The sequence below is a fragment of the Mobula birostris genome, chromosome 3, assembly GCF_030028105.1.
Source record: "Mobula birostris isolate sMobBir1 chromosome 3, sMobBir1.hap1, whole genome shotgun sequence".
In the NCBI taxonomy this organism is placed as follows: domain Eukaryota; kingdom Metazoa; phylum Chordata; class Chondrichthyes; order Myliobatiformes; family Myliobatidae; genus Mobula; species Mobula birostris.
Genome location: NC_092372.1, coordinates 172,947,279 through 172,971,101, shown reverse-complemented (window position 1 = coordinate 172,971,101; position 23,823 = coordinate 172,947,279). Strand labels below are relative to the sequence as shown.

General features: G+C 40.4%; 1 protein-coding gene across 3 annotated transcripts in view; it reads right to left on the bottom strand.

Moving 5' to 3' along the window:
* Positions 1–23,823, bottom strand: part of LOC140195421 (cytoplasmic dynein 1 light intermediate chain 1-like) — a 105,430-nt gene that overhangs the window by 35,108 nt on the left and 46,499 nt on the right. For 2 of the 3 annotated variants that reach the window (XM_072253692.1, XM_072253691.1), the window contains 6 exons: positions 21,170–21,305; positions 17,721–17,832; positions 17,011–17,070; positions 12,954–12,998; positions 11,307–11,427; positions 3,729–3,839 (listed from right to left, as the gene is read on the bottom strand). In XM_072253692.1, coding sequence (XP_072109793.1) covers positions 3,729–3,839; positions 11,307–11,427; positions 12,954–12,998; positions 17,011–17,070; positions 17,721–17,832; positions 21,170–21,305 — 585 coding nt within the window. Of the gene's footprint in view, positions 1–1,386; positions 1,456–3,728; positions 3,840–11,306; positions 11,428–12,953; positions 12,999–17,010; positions 17,071–17,720; positions 17,833–21,169; positions 21,306–23,823 lie in introns of all 3 variants that reach the window. The other variant, XR_011885467.1, reaches the window with a different exon arrangement.

The following is a 23,823-nucleotide window of genomic DNA, read 5'->3' as shown; positions in this document are numbered from 1 at the left end:
TGAAAATATAACATTAACTCACATCTGATAAAAGCTGACCAGGTTAATTCAGCACAAGAAATGACATAATTCATGACATTTGAATTTTAAGGAACCATCCCAGTTGGACAACATATATAGTGACGGTTCATTTAGAACAGGGGTTCCCAACCCTTTTTATGCCCTGGACTCCTACCATTAACCAAGGGGTGCGTGGACCCCTGATTTAGAGACAACCACATCAAAGGCATTCCAGTTAATCAACACTATGTGAAAAGACCCAATGTAGACAATAGATAGTGTATTATTCGGGACCACCATTTTAAAACACTTGGAGGCTGAAGCAGAATAATTTGTGGTTGAATTTTGTATTATAGCTAGTGAGAGTTACTAGGAGAAGGAGGTGTGAATGGAGAAGGATTGGTGGTTTAAAAAAAAAAAAAAATTGGAAAGCCAGGGCTGACAGAGAAGACAGGCATGAAATAGAGTTGGGATGGAGAAAGATTAGCAGGGTGGGCCAGGATAGGAAGATGCCATCAGTCTGCCAGGCCTATAAATGGTACTGGAAATGGTAATGATGCTGTTTCTTGCAGTCCTTGCCTCTATTTGGCTGTTTATTTTCTTCAACCTCTTCAGGATACTTTTATTCAAAGTGAGATAGATAGGGTGATAGGGAGGTTGAGGAGGCACAAGGTGTGTTGGCCTTCATTAATTGGAGGTTGAGTTCAAAGTTGCGATGCCGTAGCTCAATAAAACCCTCAGTAGACCACACATGCAGTGTTGTGTTCGGTTCTGGTCACCTCACTATAGGAAGGATAGAGAAGCTTTAGAAAGACTTACCATGCTGCCTGGATTAGAGAGCATATCTTATGAGGATAAGCTGAGTGAGCTAGGGCATTTTCCTTTGGAGCAAAGGAGGATGAGAGGTGACCTGACTGAGGTGTATAAGATTATAAGAGCATACAGAGAGAATAGGTGGAGACTTTTTCCCCAGCGTGGAAAAGGCTAATAAGCAGGGGCATTCTATAAATGTGTTTGGAGGAAAGTATAGGGGTTGTCAGAGGTAGGTGCGTGAAATGCACTGCCATTTATCTTGCATCAGTCTTCACTGAGGAAGACAGCAGGATACCAGACACTCAAGGGTGGCAGGGAAGAGAAGTGTGCGCAGTCCAATTACAACAGAGAAAGTACTCAGGAAGCTGAATAGGCTAAAGGTCGATAAATCTCCTGGACCAGATGGAATGCACCCTCGTCTTCTGAAGGAAGTAGCTGTGGAGATTGCAGAGGCATTAGCAATGATTTTTCAAAAGTCGATAGATTCTGGCATGGTTCCGGAAGACTGGAAGATTGCAAATGTCACTCCGCTATTTAAGAAGGGGGCAAGGAAGCAAAAAGGAAATTATAGACCTGTTAGCTTGACGTCGGTGGTTGGGAAGTTGTTGGCAGTCGATTGTCAAGGATGAGGTTACAGAGTACCTGGAGGCATATGACAAGATAGGCAGAACTCAGCATGGATTCCTTAAAGGAAAATCCTGCCTGACAAACCTATTACAATTTTTTGAGGAAATTACCAGTAGGCTAGACAAGGGAGATGCAGTGGATGTTGTATATTTGGATTTTCAGAAGGCCTTTGACAAGGTGCCACACATGAGGCTACTTAAGCCCATGGAATTACAGGAAAGTTACATACGTGGATAAAGAGTTGGCTGATTGGCAGGAAACAGAGAGTGGGAATAAAGGGATCCTATTCTGGTTGGCTGCCGGTTACCAGTGGTGTTCCACAGGGATCAGTGTTGGGGCCGCTTCTTTTTACATTGTACATCAATGATTTGGATTATGGAATAGATGGCTTTGTGGCTAAGTTTGCTGACGATACGAGGATAGGTGGAGGGGCCGGTAGTGCTGAGGAAATGGAGAGTCTGCAGAGAGACTTGGATACATTGGAAGAATGGGCAGAGAAGTGGCAAATGAAGTACAATGCTGGAAAGTGTATGGTTATGCACTTTGGCAGAAAAATTAAACGGGCAGACTATTATTTAAATGGGGAAAGAATTCAAAGTTCTGAGATGCAACGGGACTTGGGAGTCCTCGTACAGGATTCCCTTAAAGTTAACCTCCAGGTTGAGTCGGTAGTGAAGAAGGCGAATGCAATGTTGGCATTCATTTCTAGAGGAATAGAGTATAGGAGCAGGGATGTGATGTTGAGGCTCTATAAGGCGCTGGTGAGACCTCACTTGGAGTACTGTGGGCAGTTTTGGTCTCCGTATTTAAGAAAGGATGTGCTGACGTTGGAGAGGGTACGGAGAAGATTCACTAGAATGATTCTGGGAATGAGAGGGTTAACATATGAGGAACGTTTGTCCGCTCTTGGACTGTATTCCTTGGAGTTTAGAAGACTGAGGAGAGACCTCATAGAAACATTTCGAATGTTAAAAGGCATGGACAGAGTGGATGTGGCAAAGTTGTTTCCCATGATGGGGGAGTCTAGTGTAAGAGGGCATAACTTCAGGATTGAAGGGCGCCCTGTCAGAACAGAAATGTGAAAAAATTTTTTTAGTCAGAGGGTGGTGAATCTATGGAATTTGTTGCCACGGGCAGCAGTGGAGGCCAAGCCATTGGGTGTATTTAAGGCAGAGATTGATAGCTATCTGAGTAGCCAGGGCATCAAAGGTTATGGTGAGAAGGCGGGGCAGTGGGACTAAATAGGATAAAATGGATCAGCTCATGATAAAATGGCGGAGCAGACTCGATGGGCCGAATGGCCTACTTCTGCTCCTTTGTCTTATGGTCTTATGGTGGTAGGGGCAGATACATCAGGGACATTTAAGAGTGCTACACACAGGTCAGGCAACATCGGGGGGGGGGGTGGAATTAACAGTTGACATTTTGGTCCAAGTACCAGTATTATTGAATGGTTTTGGTCTGAAATGACAACTGTTAATTCTTCTTCTTAGATGCCTCCTGACCTGCTGAGTTTCTCCAGCATTTTGTGTGTGTTACTCTGGATTTCCAACATCTCGTGTTTAGGGACATTTAAGAGACTTATTAGATAGGTACATGAAAATGTGGGAGGGAAAGGAAGGGTTAGATTGATCTTGGAGTAGGTTAAAAAGTCAGCACAACATTGTAGGCCTGTACTGTATTGTACTGTTCTACATTCTAAAATTTGAGGGATTATCATTATTCAAATATTCAACTGAGTAACTCATTCTCAGGAGAGGGTTGATTATCTGTCAAAGCTGAAAGAGAATTGAGAGTGAGATTTTTAAAAATTTAAGCAACCTACCAGCAGCTTGAGCCTGTTTTTAGTTTTAAATGCACTATCCTTTCATTGCTCCAAATCAATAGCACTATTGCTATATTTGAACAGTGGACAGGACTCAAATGCAGGAATATTCTAACACAGATCACCTAAACCATCCAGATTTCATTAAAGTAATAATCCTTCATCAAAAGATCCCAGAAATCCTGATATAAAAATCCTATGATAAAATCCCAAAGAATATTTTTTGGATAACATTGCAAAATGGTTTTCCTTAAAAGGATAAGCTTTTAACAGTCTTATACTGCATAAAAATACATTTGTATGTTAATCTCTAATGCATTTGTACAAATCTTTTATACTTATTTCGTACAAAATGCCCAAATTAATCAAAAATTAAAATACCATCCAAAATACTTTGCAAGTGTTATCACAGTATGTAAACATCAACAGTTAAGATGTCTCAAAGAGTAAATTAATTGCTTACCACCTTTCTTTACCGAACCCTGCAAATTACCAGCACCTCCTCCAGGAGAGACTGTCTTTTTGCTCAGAAGACTGTTAAAGAAATTTGCCAGAACACCTTCACTTGCAGCTCCTATATGTGCAAAATACAAAAAGGGGATTACTCTAAATTAGAATAATTTGCCAGATCATTTCAAGCATCTTATGCTATTATAAAAATGCTTGAAACACTCAGACCAAGTAATATCAGTGGAAAGAGAACAGGAGTTTACTCTAAAGAGTTAACTCTATGAAACAAGTTAAAGGTCTTTGACTGGAAAAGTTCACCATTTGTCACCTTACAGATGTTCCCTAGCCTTCTGCACATCGCCAGCATTGCTGTTTTGCTTTGCATTTAGAGGAGTTTATTGACATGAACAATCACAGACTTGGATCAAAAATTTAGTGTACACATTTGTCCATGAAGCCCAGTTGGCTGTAACTTTCATTTCAAGAAATGCACAATGAAGTTTAAAATATTCAGTTTGAGGAACTTCATAGATATATATTCAGTTTGAGGAAATTAACAACCAAAGATTTTACAAAATCATTTTTAGAAAAGGACTGAGTTCATTTCCAACAAACTGGCCAGTAGACAGTTAGAGTGGGAAAATGGGGTATTGGCAAGGAGAGGCAGAGGTCAAGGTCCAGGGACCATTTTGGAGCAACCATTGTTTGTGAGAGCCAGTGCAGGAGTCAACGCTCTGAGGCTCTGACTCTACAAGGAGGCACAGGCGAGGAGTAAGTAAGAAAAGACAAGGAAGAATTTTATTTTTATTTATGGCAGCTAACTAAAAAGATACAAATTACAACAATTTTAATAAAATAGGAGTGCAGAATCAGGTAATGTGTTGTTGCTGCATGATGTGGGAACTGATGGATCCCACTGTGGTTCCTGCTGACCACATCTGCAACAAATGTCCGTTGCTTGAGGAACTCAGGCTCAAAGTTGACGAACTGGAATCTGAGCTCCAAACACTGAGATGCATCAGGACACTGTGTTTCAGGAGGCAATCACATCCATTAGATGAAGTACTTCAAATTTAGTCTGTAACCACAAACAAGAGCATTTGACTGTGAGTAAAACAAGAGAGGGATCCAAAAGGTTGTGCTGGATGAGCCTCGGCCCTTAAGCTTGCCCTACAAGTCTGAGATTGTTGCTCCATGTGTGGATGGGAGAGCAGGCTTAGGAAGGATGAGCAACCAAACCGTGGCATCATGGTCCAGGGAGCCATTCAAGAGGGTGGAGAGAAGAGAACGGTAATTGGGGATAGTATAGTAAGGGGGAAGAAAAAACCCACAATTTGCTGTTGGAGGAATCAACAGTCCTGAAAACTGTGCTGTCTGGCTGATGTTCAAGTTCGGGACAGCTCATGTGACGGACAGAGGAATTTTAGAGTGGGAAGGGTAAGATCCAATTGTTGTGGTCCATGCAAGTACCAACATTGTAGGAAGAACAAGAAAAGAGGTTCTGCGGAGGGAATTTGAGCAGCTAGAGAGTATATTAGAATGCAGAACCTAAAAGGTAATATACTTGATTATTACCTCAGCTATGTACAAATTGACATGGGGTTAATAAGATCTGAGTTAAAGGTGTGGCTCAACGATTGGTGTGGGAGAAGTGGGTCTGAATTGGTGAGACATTGACACCAGTATTCGAGAAGGAGGGAGCTGTTCCAATGAGACAGGCTTTACTTGAACCATGCTGGGATGGGGGTCCTGGTGCATTGTATAACTAGCGGTGTGGCTAGGGCTTTAAAATAAATAGTATGGGGTTCAACATGGAGATACTGTAAAAGGGAAGGAGAATGAAGGAGAGGGTATGGAGTACTCCAGAATAATGTGGTGGTTGTCTATAGTGTCCAACGATAACAGGCAAACTCTACAAGAAGTTTTTAAAGTGGAAAAGCTATTGCACCAGAGTAGTTCCACTCAATCGACCTCAGAAGTCTGGGTCCAGTGGCACAAACAAACTCACAAACTGTGGTCTTCCCTGATTGCAGGAGATGACCATGGCGTCTTCTGTGCCTTGTCATACCCTTCGCTCTCCACAGAGTGTTGCAGTATTGCCTTCCTGGCTGTTGGATCTCACTGTAGATCTCGCCCGCCCGGTCTGCTGGAGCTGACTCTGCGAGCTAGGGCAGGCATGTTCCTATCTCAGGGGCAAAAAGACCCTGATGGGAGTCATATACAGGCCTTTGGACAGTAGCCAGGATGTGGGACATCAATGAGAATGAGAGATAGTAAAAGCATATCAAAAAAGGCAATGTTACAATGGTCATTGGGGATTTCAATATGCAAGGTAAATTGGAAAAAAACAGGCTGGTGTTGGAACCCAAGAGAAGCAATTTGTAGAATGCCTACGAAATGACTTTTTAGAGCAACTTATGGTTGAGTTCACTAGGGAAATGGCAATTCTGGACTGGCTGTAATGAACCAGATTTGATTAGGAGCTTAAGGTAAATGAACCCTTAGGGGTAATGATCATAATATCATATAATTCACCCTGCAGTTTGAGAGGGAGAAGCTAAAAGCAGATGCTTCAGTATCAGAGTTGAGTAAAGGTAACTACAGAGGAGCTGTTTGGAAGTGGACACTAGCTGGGGTGACGGTACAGCAGCAGCAGTAGCTGGAGATTCTGGGAGTAATTCAGAAGGCGCTGGATTAGTTCATCTCAAAGAAGAAGCATTCTAAAGGGAGGTTGAGGCAACTGTTGCTGACAAGGGAAGTAAAAGCAAAAGAAAGGGCATATAATATAGCAAAAATTTGTGGGAAGCTAGAGGATTGGGATGTTTTGAAAAACCAACAGAAAGCAACTATAAACAATAAGGAGAAAAGAGATGAAATATGAAGTTAAACTAGACAATAATATAAAAGAGGATACCAAAGAGAGGCAAGAGTGGACATTGAACTGCTGGAAAGGTCATAATGGGGAACAAAGAAATAGTGGATGAACTGAATAAGCATTCTGAGCAAGTCTTTACTGTGAAACCCACCTGCAGCCCACCAAAAATTCAAGAGTGCCGGGGCAGAAGTGAATTTAGTCAATATTATTAAACTGAAGTGCTTGGGAAGCTGAAACAGCAGAAGGTAGGTAAGTGACCTGGACCAGACAGGCTACACCCCAGGGTTCTCAAAAAGGTAACTGAAGAGATAGTGGAGGATTTGTAGTGATCTTTCAAGAATAATTAGATTCTGGAATTGTTCCAGAGGATGGGAAAATTGCAAATGTCGCTCCACTCTTTAAGAGAAGGAAGCAAAATGCAGGGAATTATAGGCCAGTTACCCTGAGTTCAGTGGTTGGAAAATGTTAAGAGTTCATTATTAAGAATGATGTTTTGGGGAAGGTGGAGGCACATAATAGGCTGAAGTCAGCATAGTTTCCTTAATGTACAATCTTACCTGACAAATATATATTGAGGAAGTAACAAGCAGGATAAACAAAGGAGAGCCAGTGGATGTTGCTAACTTGGATTTTCAGGAGGCCTTTGGCAAGGTGCCATACATGAGGCTACTAAACAAGGTAAGACCTCATAGTATTACAGGAAAGATACTAGCATGGATAGCAGACTAGCTAACTGGCAGAAGACAGAGTGGGAATAAAGGAGGACTTTTCTGGTTGGTTGCCACTGACTAGTGGTGTTCTGCAGGAGTTGGTATTGGGTCCCCTATCTTTCACATTATACAGTATGTTAATGATATGGATGAAGGAATTGATGGTTTTGAGGCCAACACAAAGGTAAGTGGAGGGGTAGGTAGTGATGAGGAAGCAGGGTATCTGCAGGAGGACTTGGATAGACTAGGAGATTGGGCAAAGAAGTGGCAGGTGCACTTTTGGTAGAAGGAAGAAAAGTACTGTGGAAATATACCTGTAACCCTGAAGGTTTTATGAATTTATAACTTTTGTAAAATGTAATGTGACAAAATGGAACCTGTGTGATCCCAGAGTGCTTTGCAGGTTTGCTGATGTGTTTGGATGTGCTTGCAAATGGCGTGATTTATAGCAGGGAGTGTTTGGATATTGCATGACTGAAAGCAGAGGAAAACAGGACATTGCTGTTGGGTGGAGAAATCTCAGACAAATATGGCTCATTTAAGATGGATGTGAGATAAGACAGGAATGCAATTAACAGATGGAACGACCTCAAAGAGATGAAGTTGATGAATTACTGAACTCTGTAAACGCATAAAAATGATCCGTTTTAATTGATTTGTAAGATTGAAGTTACCTACTGATGACTTAACTATGGGGGAGGACTTCCCTTGCAAGTAGTAAATGCCCTTATAATTTGATACACTCTGAGTTTGTTGTAGTCTGTTTCTTTATATTTAGAAGAACTAGCTGAACGACACATGACAGTACAGACTATTTTCTAAATAGAGAGTGAATTCAAAATTGAAAAACAATTTAGAACAGTGCAGGTTTTCCTGAAGTTTAACTTGCATGTTGAATTGGGAATAAGGAAGGCAAACGCAATATTATTGTTCATTTTGAGAGTACTAGGATATAAAAGCAAAGATGTAATGCTGAGGCTTTATAAGGCACTGGGTGACTGCATTTATAGCATTGTGAGCAGATTTGGACACAATATCTAAGAAAGGATGTGCTGGCATTGAGGAGTGTTTGAGCTCGGGGCCTGTACTCACTGGAGTCTAGGGGGATATCTGGATGAAGGGGGATCTCATTGAAGCCTATCGAATATTGAAAGGCTTAGAGAAAGTGGATGTGGAGAGGATGTTTCCAAAAGTGGGAGAGTCTAGGACCAGAGGGCACAACATCAGAATAAAAGGATGTTTCTTTAGAACAGAGATAGAAAATAATTTCTTTAGCCAGAGAGTGGTGAATCTGTGGAATTCACTGCCACAGATGCCTGTGGAGGCCAAGTCATTGGGAATACTTAAAGTGGAGATTGGTATGTTCTCAAATAGCAAGGGTGTGAAAGGTTACAGGGAGAAGGCAGGAGAATGGGGTTGAGAGCGAAAATATATCAATCACGATTGAATGGCAGAGCAGATTTGACAGGCCGAATGCCCAATTCTGCTCCTCTGTCTTATGGTATCTTGCTGCAAATTGTTATTCCAACTTCACTGATTCTTTGATGTTGTCAATATCTATTCATATTCAACAAATTCTACTCCACTTTCGTTTTATACCTCTATGACTCTCGCTGCTCTTCATTTTCTGTTTTGCTTTGCTGATACTTCCCCTTGTATTCCTCAAATGCTGCTTCAAGAATTAGTCAATTTTAGACATTTTGAAGTTTGCACATTGAAGGCACACTTTCAGAGTCTGCCTAAGGTCACTTGAAACACTACCAAATGAAATATTAACAGGTCCAGGATAACCTAAATTGTACTATTGTTACTGTGACAAAACTTTAGATAGATTATAGCTAAATAGGAAGGTAATGATATTGAGGAAGAGCCTGCTAATATGCAGTTTCCAGCACCCAGGTAAGCAAGACCAATGTTCAAGGCAAAAGAAATATATACGCCTTTAAGGCACAAATACACAACAGGAAAATCAGTCTGCTTACAGCTTACGGGAGAAATTGAAACTCATATTAAACCAAAAGATGAGGTTTATAAACTTAGTAAGAATGTAGCACGTCTGAGGATTAGGATCACTTTAGAACTTGGCAAGGGAAGATCAAGCAATTGACAAAGTAAAAGAGAATATAAATTGCTGGCAAATAACTGGGCTGCAAGAACTGGGCTTTCATTAACCTCTACACAGAAGGTTGATGAATAAAGTCAGGACATGTAAAAATGTATTATATTTGTAATACTTCACTTTTGCCATATCACGTCAGCTACCACTGTCCTGATCACTTACTTAATTTGTCCAGTTCAGGTTGATCCCAGAAAAATGACTAATAGATGAGGATTAGATAGATTTGCAAGTGGTGCTACATTTTCAAAGACACTAAAAAAAAAAAGTGCAAAGGGCTTAGATCGGATGCAGTTTAAGTGTGTCCAAGATTGTCTCTGAGACAATAAATAGATTGTCCTAACAGGGAACAGGATGACCTTGGGAATGAAATGCAAGTGTGTAAGTTTTGGAAATAGTAAGCATAATTCTGCAAGTTTCAAGGTGATTACAGAAAGAGGTAAGGCTTATTCCCAAGTCATGGGTCCTAAAGGTGGGTGGGGGGGGGGGGGGTAGAAGGCTGATGTTGATAGTACTTAAGAGGACCTGGCAAAATAAACTGGGAGGAGATCTTGCAGGTAAAAACAACATTTGACAAATGAAAGTCCTTAAGAAGAGCATTAACATGAGTTCAGAACCAGAACATTCAGTATGGGTAAAAAACAAAGATAGCAAAATTAGTGAAACCTGAATGACAAACGTTCATAGAATTGATCAGGGGTGAAAAAAACCTAGAACAACTATAGGAAACTACAATCAAGCAAGTCCCTTCATGAACCTATAGGATAACAATAAATCGGATGGAAAGTTAGGTGGAGCACTGGCAGACAGTATTTAATCCTAACAAGGGCCAGATAATACACTTCGGGAAGTCAAATAGTGGTATAACATATCCAATAGATAGTAGGGTGCTAAGGAATGTTGATGAACAGGGAAACTGAAGGCCACATGCCTATTGTTCCCTGAAAGTAACAGCACAAGTAGGTGTGCTTTATAGGGCAGGCAAAGAACATTATGTTGAAACCTTATTGTCTGTGGTTCCTGTTGCCACACTAGGAAAGATGTGATAGTATCGGACAGAGTGCGAAGATTTACCAGGATGCCGCCTGGGTTGGATGACTTTAGTGATGGGGAGAGATTGTATAGAATGCGTTTGTTTTCTCTGGAACAAAGTAGAGTAAGTGGTGACTTGATGAAAGAAGATAACACTGAGTGGCAGAGATAAAGGTAGTCAGGTAGTCAAAATTTTTTTGGCGTGTGCGTGCGAGTATGTGCGTCTGTGTGCGTCCGTATTGATGCCTTTTTCATGGCTTTTTACAAGGCGCAGAGCGAGAGAGAGAGAGAGAGAGAGACTGTGCGGCGCGCCACTCCTCACACAGACATTTTTGCAATAGTTTCCCTTTATTTTATGAGGTCGAGTTGCGATCTCGACACTCAACCCGGCACGGATGGAAAGCGTACTCGGGAGCGGACCCGACTGGTTTCCAAACTGGAAACCTCCATTCCTGGGTCTGGCACCGATGTCACTGCGCCACCAGCCAGCCCCAGGTAGTCAAAACTTTTTCCCCTGTGAAATGAGTATCAAAAATAAAAGAGCTTAAGTTTAAGGTGAGAGGACGAAGTTCTAAAGGAGATTTGAGGACAGAGTTCTTCTACATAGTGATTGATATCTGGAACCCTCCACCAGAGGAGCTGGTGTAATCAGTTACAAAGATTATGCGCAGACAGTGGCATTTAGAGAGATAAAAACAGGGAAGGTATAGAAGGTTATGGTTCTAGTGCAAGTAAATGGATTAGTGTAGATGGTCAAAACATCAACATGGGCTGAAGGGCTTGTTTTTGTACCTTATGTTGGAAACCTCAGGAATTTTTGTGCTGCATGAATGCATGACAAAAGTATTTCAGGAATACCTTTGATATTGGGATCAATCTTTTTGTTTCCTGCAGGAATAGGAGTTACATTAACAACATTGGCACTTCCAGATCGACTTGGTGTTCTTGGAGAACCTCCAGCAACTCTTGTTGAGGAATCCTGAACAAAGACAAAACAAGATTTCAGGATATACAATAAAGTGCAGGTATGAAAGATTCATTGCCTAAGTGCCCCTATAGAAGAATTTTGAACATTTTTGCTACACAAGGTAGTCTAGAAGTCTAGCAATATTAACTGCCCAAACTCAAAAGGGAAGGTCTGTGAAGCCCTAGATTTTGGGCATCGTTTTAATGCAACACTGTGTATAGGTTAAAATGCCAACTTCCAGATTGGGTGATTCTGAGAGGGTACCAATGGTCCATAGAAGGCCATGCTGAATTTGTTTGGAGGGGACAGGGTGAGAGCAGAAACTGAAACAGCATGGACCTTGGGATCATTGCTGGAGAGTTGGGTACGATTATCATAAGTATTGAGAGTATTATTAAAATTTGATAATGTGCTCAGTGAGTTGATTGTCAGAGTAAAGATCTCAGAATCTGCAGGGATGACAATCATGCAAAGAATTAAAAAAAACATGTGAACTGGTTTTCCCAGAAGCAATCGAAAAAAGGGAAAGCAAAGGCTGCTGCAGAAAGCAATCAGGTCTTTATTTTCATTCATAAAGACTGCATTGGACAAGGACAAAAATTGTCAAGCTGGCAATGGGCACACATTTTGGCAGAATATTCTAGTCCAGGGGTTGGCAACCATTTTGCCTCTGTGGGCCGGATTGTGTATTAATGAGCGGATGGTGGGCCAGATAAATGCCATAAAAAACTTGAAATATGGAAATTATCCATTTAACTACATCTAGTTATGTTTTGCCTCAAATTAATGAATAATGCATGCTAGAAAATCATTTGTGCTTAAGGTTGCCTACCCCTGTTCTAGTCTCCAGCTGGCAAATGAATAGCACCACAATAATAACTGCAACCAATTCACACACAGTCTTTTACAAATTCTTCTCTCAAAAACGTAGATACTTTAGCAGTGTTGTGTTGCATAAGCAGAGATTTACTCCCAAATCACTTGGTTTATTGATATAATGCTTGACAACGGTGTGGGGTAGGTGAAGAAGGGAGAGTCCAGGTCACGACTGATTCCTATTCAGGTACAGAATGACAGTTATATCCATGCATATTCAGTGAACCACTGGACAGTGATCAGAACCATTGCAAATTGACCCAACTCTCCTATATTGATCTGCAAATATTAGAACTTGTTATGGTGCCTTTCAGTTCTCAGTATGTTAAAATTGAGTTGGATTGGTTCACTGCACCATGAATCAGAGTAGTAACCATGTAAATTGCTACCAAATTATTTGAATTTAAACTTGACAATTTAATTACAGTGAAAGAATTACTTCTCTGTACAAATTATTATTTTGTTTTCAGCATAGGCAACCAAACTTTCAATTTATCTCATGTATGCAAGCAAAGTCTATTTTCTACAGCGTTCTTAGCAATCAAAGTTAAACAGGCCATAATTATCTAACTATGTTGAACTGTATTACAAATTGAGAGTAATAAGTTCTATTAATGTACAATGCTGTGACTTTCACATAAACACAAATTATATTTACTCACTAGTGGTCTTCCAGTTGAAAGAGGTGGCTGTTTTGCTAAGAAAGACTGCAAATTAAAAGACATATTATAATTGTAGCAGAAATCCACAAATTTTACTTTTCCCAGAGTTACCAAAATAAAAAAAAACATACCATCTAGAGGAACAACATACACAAAGTGCTGGAGGAATTCAGCAGGTCAGGCAGCACCAATGGAAATGAAGGGTCATGGCCCAAAATGTGCACCGTTTATTCATTTTCATAGATGCTGCCAGACCTGCTGAACATTTTGTGTGTGTTGCTCTGGATTTCCAGTATACGCTAAATCTACTGTGTATATAATCTAGGGGATTATGTTTTCAAGATTATTTTCCACTATGTTGTTAGAAGATGTTTGCAAGTGTAAAAAGCTAAACACTGCAGCACTACTACTTATAACATAAACAGATCGTTTAGCTCATCTAGTCTACAACAGTGTTTGTTCTACATAACCTTTCTCTCCTGCATGACTCACCTGAACCTCATGACAGGTACTTATTTATCTCATGCACTTATCTGGCTACACAATTTAAGAAGTTGCCCTAATATCTATATTGAACTTTTATTTTTACAGACCCATTCTCAAATCTTATTAATATCTTATTTTAGGTACAGTCCCAATTTGACGTAACAAACAAATTTTGACATTCTGCTTCTTACTTTCAATCCAAGAAAATATCACAACTTTAAACAGTGTAATTTAAACAGCAATATTTCAAAGTGCCAATTATGAACAATAAATAATATTTAGTAAAGACGTAAAAGGGCAAGTGGCAAGTTAATCACTGTTATTCAATGCCACGAAGATTATCCTCAATAGCAATTAAGAGAATATTCTAAAACTATTTAAAATGAGCACCTTTACATTGTGTTACAAATTGGTTTTGAACGTCTAGCAATCTGTAATCTTGGTTATGCTCATGTCATTTAGGATTTTATAATACTGCATGAGTAACAAGATGCCAGTACAACTTTGGTGGTGTCTGACTGTCAGATCTTCTGGACTAATGAATGATATTCCTATTAATACCCCAGCTTACTTCCAATTCACTGAAAAACAATAGTTGTCTAGGTACACAACAGGAATTCTGCAGATGCTGGAAATTCAAGTAACTTTGATGTTGTCTAGGTACAGCTCACTTCCCCCTGCGAAAAGATAGTGTTTCTACTTCATGTGGAATACAGATAGGGATAGAAATTTTCGCCTCCCCTGTTTTTCACCACAGTATGACCTACATGAGGGAGTATGTTCAGGTGATAAAAATAGGATATTTCTGATACAGCAATAAAATGTGCATTGTTCCTCACTGCATCAGTCTCTAGTTTTAAATTATATACTACACAAAAACAGAACTTAAATCTGTATTTAGTCAAACACTATGTATTCCTGTTTTGGTTGTATTACACTGTTGGCTACTTTCTACCTACAGGTAATATCTGGTTTACTCAATTTATTACGATGACTATATACTACCACATGTACTGCTTAGTGCTGAGGCCAAAAAGTTCCACTGGTTTCATTCCACTACAAGACCTTCTTTCAAATCTTTACAGCATCTTCTAAGTGATGCATTGTGAAGTCTTTACAAGCAAAAATTTTTCTTTTATTTTTTAAAAGTGGTATGTATAGCGTCAATCCAATACTATGAATCAGCCAGGTAACACCCATCCTACTGTAAAGTATGGTGGAGGTAGCATCATGCTATGGGGATGCTTTACAGCAGCAGGGACTAGAAATCTGGTCAATATTGATGAGAAGGTGAATGCTACTAAATACAGAGATCCTGGATAAAAACATGCTAGCCTCGGCCAGAAAGCTTAAACTGGAGATGGAGTTCATCTTTTACCGGGACAACGACCCAAAGCACACTGCCAGAACAACCATGGTAGTGGCATGAAATGAAAAACATTGATGTCCTTGAGTAGCCCAGTTAGTGTCCTGACTTTAAGCCGATCGAACATCTCTGGCAGGACCTCAAGATTGCTATACACTGCTGCTTCCCAACTAACCAGGCACAGTTTGAGCAATTTTGCAAGGAGCAATAGGAAAATTTTACCGTCATATTGTGCAAAGCTAATAGAGACTTATCCAAAAAGACTACTGGCTGTAATAGCTGCAAGAGGTAGTTCAACTGAGTACTCAGCAAAGGGAGATGAATAGTTTTGGACTGCTGACATTTCAGTTTTTTGAATTGTTACTTTTTCATGCTTTACAATTTTCCCTGTTTTTGGGCTCTACTGTGAAAAAGGAGTACAGGTGTCCCCCGCTTTTCGAACGTTCGCTTTACGAAACCTCACTGTTACGAAAGACCAACATTAGTACCTTGTTTTCGCTTTCAGAAAGTGTTTTCACTGTTACGAAAAAAAAGTAGTGCGCGACAAAAAATTCAGCGCGCGCCCCGAGCAGCTGTTTGCAAGATGAGCACTATGGTGTCGGAAAAGCCTAAAAGAGCTTGTAAGGGTGTTACACTTAGCGTAAAACTAGACATAATTAAGCATTTCGATCGTGGTGAACGAAGTAAGGACAAAGTGAGTTTGGCTTGTGGAAGCTGACGAAGATGATGTTGAAAAGGTTTTGGCATCCCATGACCAAGAACTGATAGATGAAGAGCTGATGCAATTGGAAGAGGAAAGGATAACAATCGAAACCGAGTGCAGTAGCGAAATGAACGTGAAGCAACTGCGTGAGATTTTCGCTGCAATGATAAGTACGACTTTAATTTTGAAAGGGAATGTAGGTTTAGGAGATACTTGCAGCATGGTTTGAGTCCTTACAAAGAACTGTGTGATAGAAAAATGCGCAAGAGTCAAGCAAGCCTTCCACATCAGCCCCAGCAGACGATGAACCTTGACCTTCAAAATCGAGGTGGGCAGTCATAGGAGAAGATGAGCTGCCTGCTCTAATGGAAATAGACGACGAGATGACACCCCAGTGTCCCACCACCCCAACACCCAGGCCGCAGACAGATACTGTACCGATTTGCGGAGAATTCAGCAGTAGCCGGCAGGCACACAGCACATCTTTAAGAAAAAAGCCGAAATAAACATGCTAATTAATTAGGTGCCGCCCCACACTTAAATGTCGGCCCAGATCAAAGGTGATGCAATCAGCAATGGGCACTGATCTGGGCCGATAATTACGTGCCCAGCAGCACCTAGTTAATTAGCATCTTTATTTCGACTTTTTTCTTAATGATGTGCTGGATGCCTCCCGGCTACCGCTGGACCCCTGCATGCTTCGCGGTTCTGTATCTGTCGGCGGCCCAGAGGGTGGGGGCCACTGCACCAGCCAACCTGCGACAACTCAGTCTAACACACCATCATCAGTTGCTCGGTGCTGTCCCGATTCTGGTAAGTGAAACTACACTGTACATACATTATTTCTGCTTTATATCGGCTGCGTATTTTTACGTGTTGTTTGGTATGATTTGGCATCAGCTTAGCTTAAAGGTTACTGGAGAGCGCTTGCGCCAGGTTTTTGCGCTTGCGTGAGATTTTCTGCCGACGGCGCTTGTGTGAGATTTTCGCTACGGAGAACAGTTCAGTAATGATTGTGGAAAAGTATTTCTACTTTATATAGACTGTGTATTTATCATAGCGTTCCTGCTTTTACTATGTGTTACTGTTATTTTAGGTTTTATGTGTTATTTGGCATGATTTGGTAGGTTATTTTTGGGTCTGCAAACGCTCTCGAAATTTTCCCATATAAATAAATGGTAATTGCTTCTTCGCTTTACGACATTTCGGCTTACGAACCGTTTCATAGAAACGCTCTACCTTCAGATGGCGGGGGAAACCTGTATGCGATTCATAAATAAAAATTCTCAGTTAAACTAAAACCCCTGGTTGTAATACCATTTATGTGAACAATGGGCTGAATACTTTTACAAGGCATTGTACTTGAAACATAAGAACAAAACATTAAACATCAAAACTCTCCACTTGGTCTGATATCCTGATTATTTCTATTATTTCCTATTACTGTATTAATTTGAGATTTCCCCAACTCCTGGTTTTTAACATTTGAATAAGTATTTTACCTGTTGTTTCATAAGAAAGACCTGATCATCTTCTGATAAAACTTCTTTTTCATGTACAAACTGCAAGAGGAAAGAAGGAAGGCTGAAATTGCTGCCCTAAAGTAGAATAATGTATCTAGATAATTTTTAAAGATATACAAAACACTTGTATAGGTCTAGTACCCACTTTAGAGGTCTAAATCAATAACTGCAAAATAACTTCACTAAAAAAAAATTGTAACATTTTCTATTCCATCAGCTTTAATGTTTTGTTTGAATAAAGCGCATTATTTCATAAATGAAATAATTTTCTTGTCCACTCAAGGCCACAGATCATTGCACTGAATGACACAATGCAGTTTATGAGCTTCACATCAAGACTGTGAAGTTAGCAGTCTGCCTTCTCGTGGTAGTTAGATGAAAAGATGTTACTGGTTACCACAGTCTAATTTGAAATGCAAGTTCAACAGCATACTGCCAACTGGAATCTTTAAATATTAAGTGTATGGTACATACTCTTAAAGCAGTACAACTACAAAACAATTAGACAGATTTGTAAGCTAATTTAAATAGCAACACAGACAGTAGCATCCAAAATGTTATGCATGAATCTCAAGTCTTCTAATCATCAAAATTATTCAATCTGCTTCCTTATTACCTAATTCATCTATAAAATGATATGGCAATCCACTAGAATGATTTAGTATCAGGACAAAAATGGAAAAAGATACCTTTCTTACTGGAGGCTTCATAATGCCATCTTCAAATTTGTCATCAGGTTTTAACGACTGAAAATTTTCATACAAAATTCCTATTTTCTTTTCATTGTCCCATCCTGCAGGACTACGGAAGATTATTTGATTTCAAACAATAACCAAAGCAATAAAATGATCAACCCTTTAACAAGGTCTTACAGAAAGTGTTAACACACAGAGTTAAAGAATGGCACAAAATGAAAGTAAAGTCTAAATATTCTTTACTTGTGTAAAAATCAATGCCAAGTCAATTACATGAAGTTAATTTGCTCTGGTAATATGTTAAAATTTCTCCTGGAATCTTAAAAATATGAACTAATAACATTCCTGTTTAAAATACCAGGAAAGCTTATGCCATTGAAACGTTTATAATTATATGACCTGAGTTTCAAAATGATGGAAACTATGATATCTTCTTGAAAGAATATGAAGTGGAATTTGAAAATAGATCTGTTTGTAAGGTTGTGCACTCCTCATCAGATATTCCAAAATCTGAAATTCAATAATGTTTTTGAGCACTAACATGACGTCACAAATGGAAAATTCCACATAGTGTTAGGAAGGTTCCCAGGCAATGCACATGTCTCTGTGCACTGCAGACACTTTTGAGATGTGACCTCACATATATAATGAACAGAAGTGAATGAAAAACACAAAAACACTGCATAAAGTGAAAACTGAAAGTCTTGATTGTGTAGTGAAAGAGTGAATTCATCTGCATTGGAGTGAATATATACTGCTTAATGGTATGCTGATCATGAAGCAAGCACAGGTCTATCATGAGGAAATGAAAATTGAATGTATGTGAATATTCAGCAGGCTGGTTACGGAATTTTAAGAAAAGGTACAGCATTAAATTTTTAAAGGTTGGTAGTGATAATGCATCTGCTGATCACAAAGAAGCTGGGAAATTCATTCAAGCAACACACACAAAATGCTGGTGGTACACAGCAGGCCAGGCAGCATCTATAAGAAGGAGTACAGTCCACGTTCCCGGCCAAGACCTGTCGGGTCTCGGCTCAAAACGTCGACTGTACTTCTTCCTATAGATGCTGCCTGGCCTGCTGCGTTCCACCAGCATTTTGTGTGTGTTGCTTGAATTTCCAGCATCTGAAGATTTCCTTGTGTTTGGGAAATTCATTGATGATTTTACCGAGATTGTTGCTGATGAAAATTTGAGATGCTGATTGGCTATATCAGTACATATATGCGATGAACAAGTGGAAGACAAAGAGTGCTTACTAGTAGCACATAAATTCAGAATCAGTAATGATGGTGGTTCCAAACATCCACTGACTGTCCAACTAGATGGCCAAGGTAGTGACAGTTTACCTTTCTGATGGTTCAATGTACACATTATTGTTTTATGCATAATGTTATTTAATATTACCCCCAGCTTATACTATGTATAAGCTGTATACATACTGTAAATGGATTTCATGTTACACTTACCAAAGTTCAATTTGTCATTCAAACATACATGAATATCGATCAATACAGCCAAATAAAACAGCAATACTTCAGGACCAAGGTGCAAAGCACAGTACTCATAGTCAGACAGAGCATAAGCCTGCCACCCTGGGTTCCATCTCCAAGGTATCTCATTAAATACATGCAAATATTCCAAAATCCAAAAAAATCTGAAATCCAAAACACATCCGGCCAAAGCATTTTGGGGAAGGGGTGCTCAATTTGTATTGGCAAATGTTTGTAAGAATATTTGTAATTCACTTGTTCAACAACATACAGTAGCTTATAGACCCTTTGCACATTTTAATCACATTTAATGAGGAAAAGATTTAGTCAATAAGTAACATTCTGAAATACAGAGGATTCCAGCTAATTGTGCCATCAAATAATTGGGGCAGCTGCTTTCTTGGGACTACACTTAAAAAAACAAAATCGAATTGAGGCAAAATTCCCTTTGTTTATTTGGGACACTATGTCGCTTAATTGAGACAGGAGCTTTGCTAGTTTCTAACTACAGTCAGTCATGTGGCTGTTAAGACACAACACCATGCTTAGAGCCAGGGAGAGACAGAGAGAATGAGAATGAGTATATGTGTTCGTTCGTTCGTTCGTTCAAAAAGCAGTGATTTTTTTTGGGTCACTGATAGTTGGCGAGAAATAAGCAGTAAGAGAATTGAGAACTGTTTTGCCCATTGCCATTTCAAGAATTCAGGCTTGGAGATGCCAGAAACAGCCAGAAGTGAAAATAAAATTATTTTACTACTTGCAATGTTTGGAACTATGAAGAATTTGAAGGCATCAACAATCTTAAATATTACAATGAAAATGATTTGGAGGATGCAATTATCAAAAGCATTGTATGAAGGCAATCCATTATCTGCACTAGGTGTCTATGAGTGATTTTGTTAATTTACAGTCAATCAAAAGAACATGGCAGCATACACTGGATTAATTCCTCTGACCATTACTATTAAGAATTAATACAGTTTTATAGTACTGTAGTAGTATTGGTAGTGTTCTAATTTGTTCTGTATTCCAGTTCAATACATAAATTATTGCTCAGTTAAATGATAGTTTATCTTTTTAAAAAACTTTTTCCACTATTTCCATGATACTTTAGCTAACTAGGGCAGCCGCTTAATTGGGGCAAAATGTCTGGTCCTGATGTGTCCCAATTAATGAAATCTACTATATCTTAAAAAAATACTCCTGCTCAAACAGCGAGGAGTTACTGCCGCAAACTCAAGCTCTTTGATTTACAGGCAAAAACGTGTCCTCAATGACATAATAAAAAGACACCAGATATGAATTTGGCTCATAGGCTCATTTTTACAGGATCAATTATTAAAACAATCATTCTGAATATCTAGTAAAAGTGGAATGATTTGTATTTTGTCACATTTTTTAAATTGTTTAGTTAAAAAAAGAGCAGCACGCTGGCTCATTTAAGTTATAGGCTCTCCATGATTACTCAGTACATACAAATAAGTGTTCTGGAGACCGGCAAGAAGGACGGGGATGGATTTGCCACCTGCTGCAGGGCTGCGGGCATTTTCTATCATTTGGGGGAAAGGGCAATTCTATGTGCCATCTCTCCCCATTCCTCCTTGAGCAATAATCGGGTGTTGAGCTGAGCAGGCTCACTGAGTCAGTGAGGTTGGCCGGTCGCTTTTCCTGTGCCTGCTTGATCTTCCATTACAGATGTTTCTGTAATCCTCCCTTACGCACAGTCCTTGTTCATTTCTGACTAACAGAAATATCTGTCTTATGAACATGTTCACAGGAATTGAAACTCTGACCTAACTTGGGACTGCCTGTATTACTTGAGATAAAAAGGATAAATCATCTTAAAATATCGAACCCAGAATTGAATGAAAAAAAATCGATTACCAAACAAATGCTTTTCATTTATAATATGTATGAGGAAAATGTTTGTAATTCAAAACTGAACTTACATAAATACTGCATCTTTTTCTACAACCAGTACTGGTGAATGGAAAGGAAATCCATATAACTTATGGACAAGGTACTTATACATTAAATCAATATTTTTATTTTCTTTTATTGAAGTATAAATAAGTGCAGCACCATCTAAAATATCTGTATTAAGGAAAGTAACAAAGTAGAGTAATTAAGAAACTAGAATGTTGGTGAACAACAGGAATTCTGCAGATGCTGGAAATTCAAGCAACACACATCAAAGTTGTTGGTGAACGCAGCAGGCCAGGCAGCATCTGTAGGAAGAGGTACAGTCGACGTTTCGGGCTGAGACCCTTCGTCAGGACTAACTGAAGGAAGAGCTAGTGAGAGATTTGAAAGTGGGAGTGGGAGGGGGAGATCCAAAATGATAGGAGAAGACAGGAGGGGGAGGGATGGAGCAGCTGGACAGGTGATTGGCAAAGGGGATATGAGAGGATCATGGGACAGGAGGCCCAGGGAGAAAGACAAGGGTGGGGCGACAGAGGATGGGCAAGGGGTATAGTCAGAGGGACAGAGGGAGAAAAAGGAGAGTGAGAGAAAGAATGTGTGTATAAAAATAAATAACGGATGGGGTACGAGGGGGAGGTGGGACATTAGCGGGAGTTAGAGAAGTCAATGTTCATGCCATCAGGTTGGAGGCTATCCAGACGGAATATAAGGTGTTGTTCCTCCAACCTGAGTGTGGCTTCATCTTGACAGTAGAGGAGGCCGTGGATAGACATGTCAGAATGGGAATGGGATGTGGAATTAAAATGCGTGGCCACTGGGAGATCCTGCTTTCTCTGGCAGACAGAGCGTAGGTGTCAGGCAAAGCGGTCTCCCAGTCTGCGTTGGGTCTCGCCAATATACAGAAGGCCACATCGGGAGCACTGAATGTAGTACATCACCCCAGCCGACTCACAGGTGAGGTGTCGCCTCACCTGGAAGGACTGTCTGGGGCCCTGAATGGTAGAAAGGGAGGAAGTGTAAGGGCATGTGTAGCGCTTGTTCCGCTTACAAGGGTAAGTGCCAGGAGGGAGATCATTGGGGAGGGATGGGGGAGGGGGAACGAATGGACAAGGAAGTCGCGTAGAGAGCGATCCCTGCGGAAAGCAGAGAGAGGTGGGGAGGGAAATATGTGCTTAGTGGTGGGATCCCGTTGGAGGTGGCGGAAGTCACGGAGAATAATATGTTGGACCTGGAGGCTGGTGGGGTGGTAGGCGAGGACCAGGGGAACCTTATTCCTAGGGGGGTGGCGGGAGGATGGAGTCAGAGCAGATGTGCGTGAAATGGGGGAGATGCGTTTGAGAGCAGAGTTGATGGTGGAGGAAGGGAAGCCCCTTTCTTTAAAAAAGGAGGACATCTCCCTTGTCCTGGAATGAATAGCCTCATCCTGAGAGCAGATGTGGCAGAGACGGAGGAATTGCGAGAAGGGGATGGCACTTTTGCAAGAGACAGGATGAGAAGAGGAATAGTCCAGATAGTTGTGAGAGTCAGTAGGCTTATAACAGACATCAGTGGATAAGTTGTCTCTAGAGATACAGACAGAAAAATCTAGAAAAGGGAGGGAGGTGTCGGAAATGGACCAGGTAAACTTGAGGGCAGGGTGAAAGTTGGAGGCAAACCTCCTCTTGTACCCCATCCGTTATTTATTTTGATACACACATTCTTTCTCTCACTCTCCTTTTTCTCTCTCTGTCCCTCTGACTATACCCCTTGCCCATCCTCTGTTTCCCCTCTCCCCCTTGTCTTTCTCCCTGGGCCTGCTGTCCCATGATCCTCTCATATCCCCTTTGCCAATCACCTGTCCAGCTCTTGGCTCCATCCCTCCCCCTCCTGTCTTCTCCTATCATTTTGGATCTCCCCTCCCCCTCTCAAATCTCTTACTAGCTCTTCTTTCAGTTAGTCCTGACGAAGGGTCTCAGCCTGAAACGTCTACTGTACCTCTTCCTAGAGATGCTGCCTGGAACGTTGGTAGGCAGTTTAGAATTGTATGGTAACTCATAATGTAGAACAGCATGACAGTTGTCATATAGTCAATCATCCCAGTCTTAGAACATTACCGTAGGAATTTTGCAGGGCAGTGTCCCAAGGTTCACTTGCCTCATCAATTAACATCCGGTGCTGCTGGCAGATCATCAACTTGGTGAAGGACGCCCTTTGGTCAGCCCGAAACTTGGTGGTCTACCAGCACATGGAGATGTCCGTGGCTAAATGCTGCCGGCTGGCACATTCTCGCATGCAGGAATACATGCTGAGGAATGCACTCAATCTTGGTGCGGCCACCGCGAAGGCCCATTGGGGAAGGACCACAGTTTAAGGTTCATCACCTTTCTGAATAAAGTATATTCTTGGGGAAAAAAAAAATCCCTTCTTTCTGTCACAAGGTTTAAAGTGGGGATGTTCATACATGATTCAATAGTATTAACAATTCTTCTTCAAAAAAAGATCAACGTTGTACCTTAATGCAGCAAGACTTGGACAAGAATCAGGAATGATCAGGTAAATAGTAATACACATGTACCAGGCAATAACTATCTCCACAAAAGAGAATCGAATCAAATACGATTGATATTGAACAGCATTACTATCATTAAACCTCTATCGTCAGTATCTTGGATGTCATCAGTGAGAAGAGACTTAAGTGCAC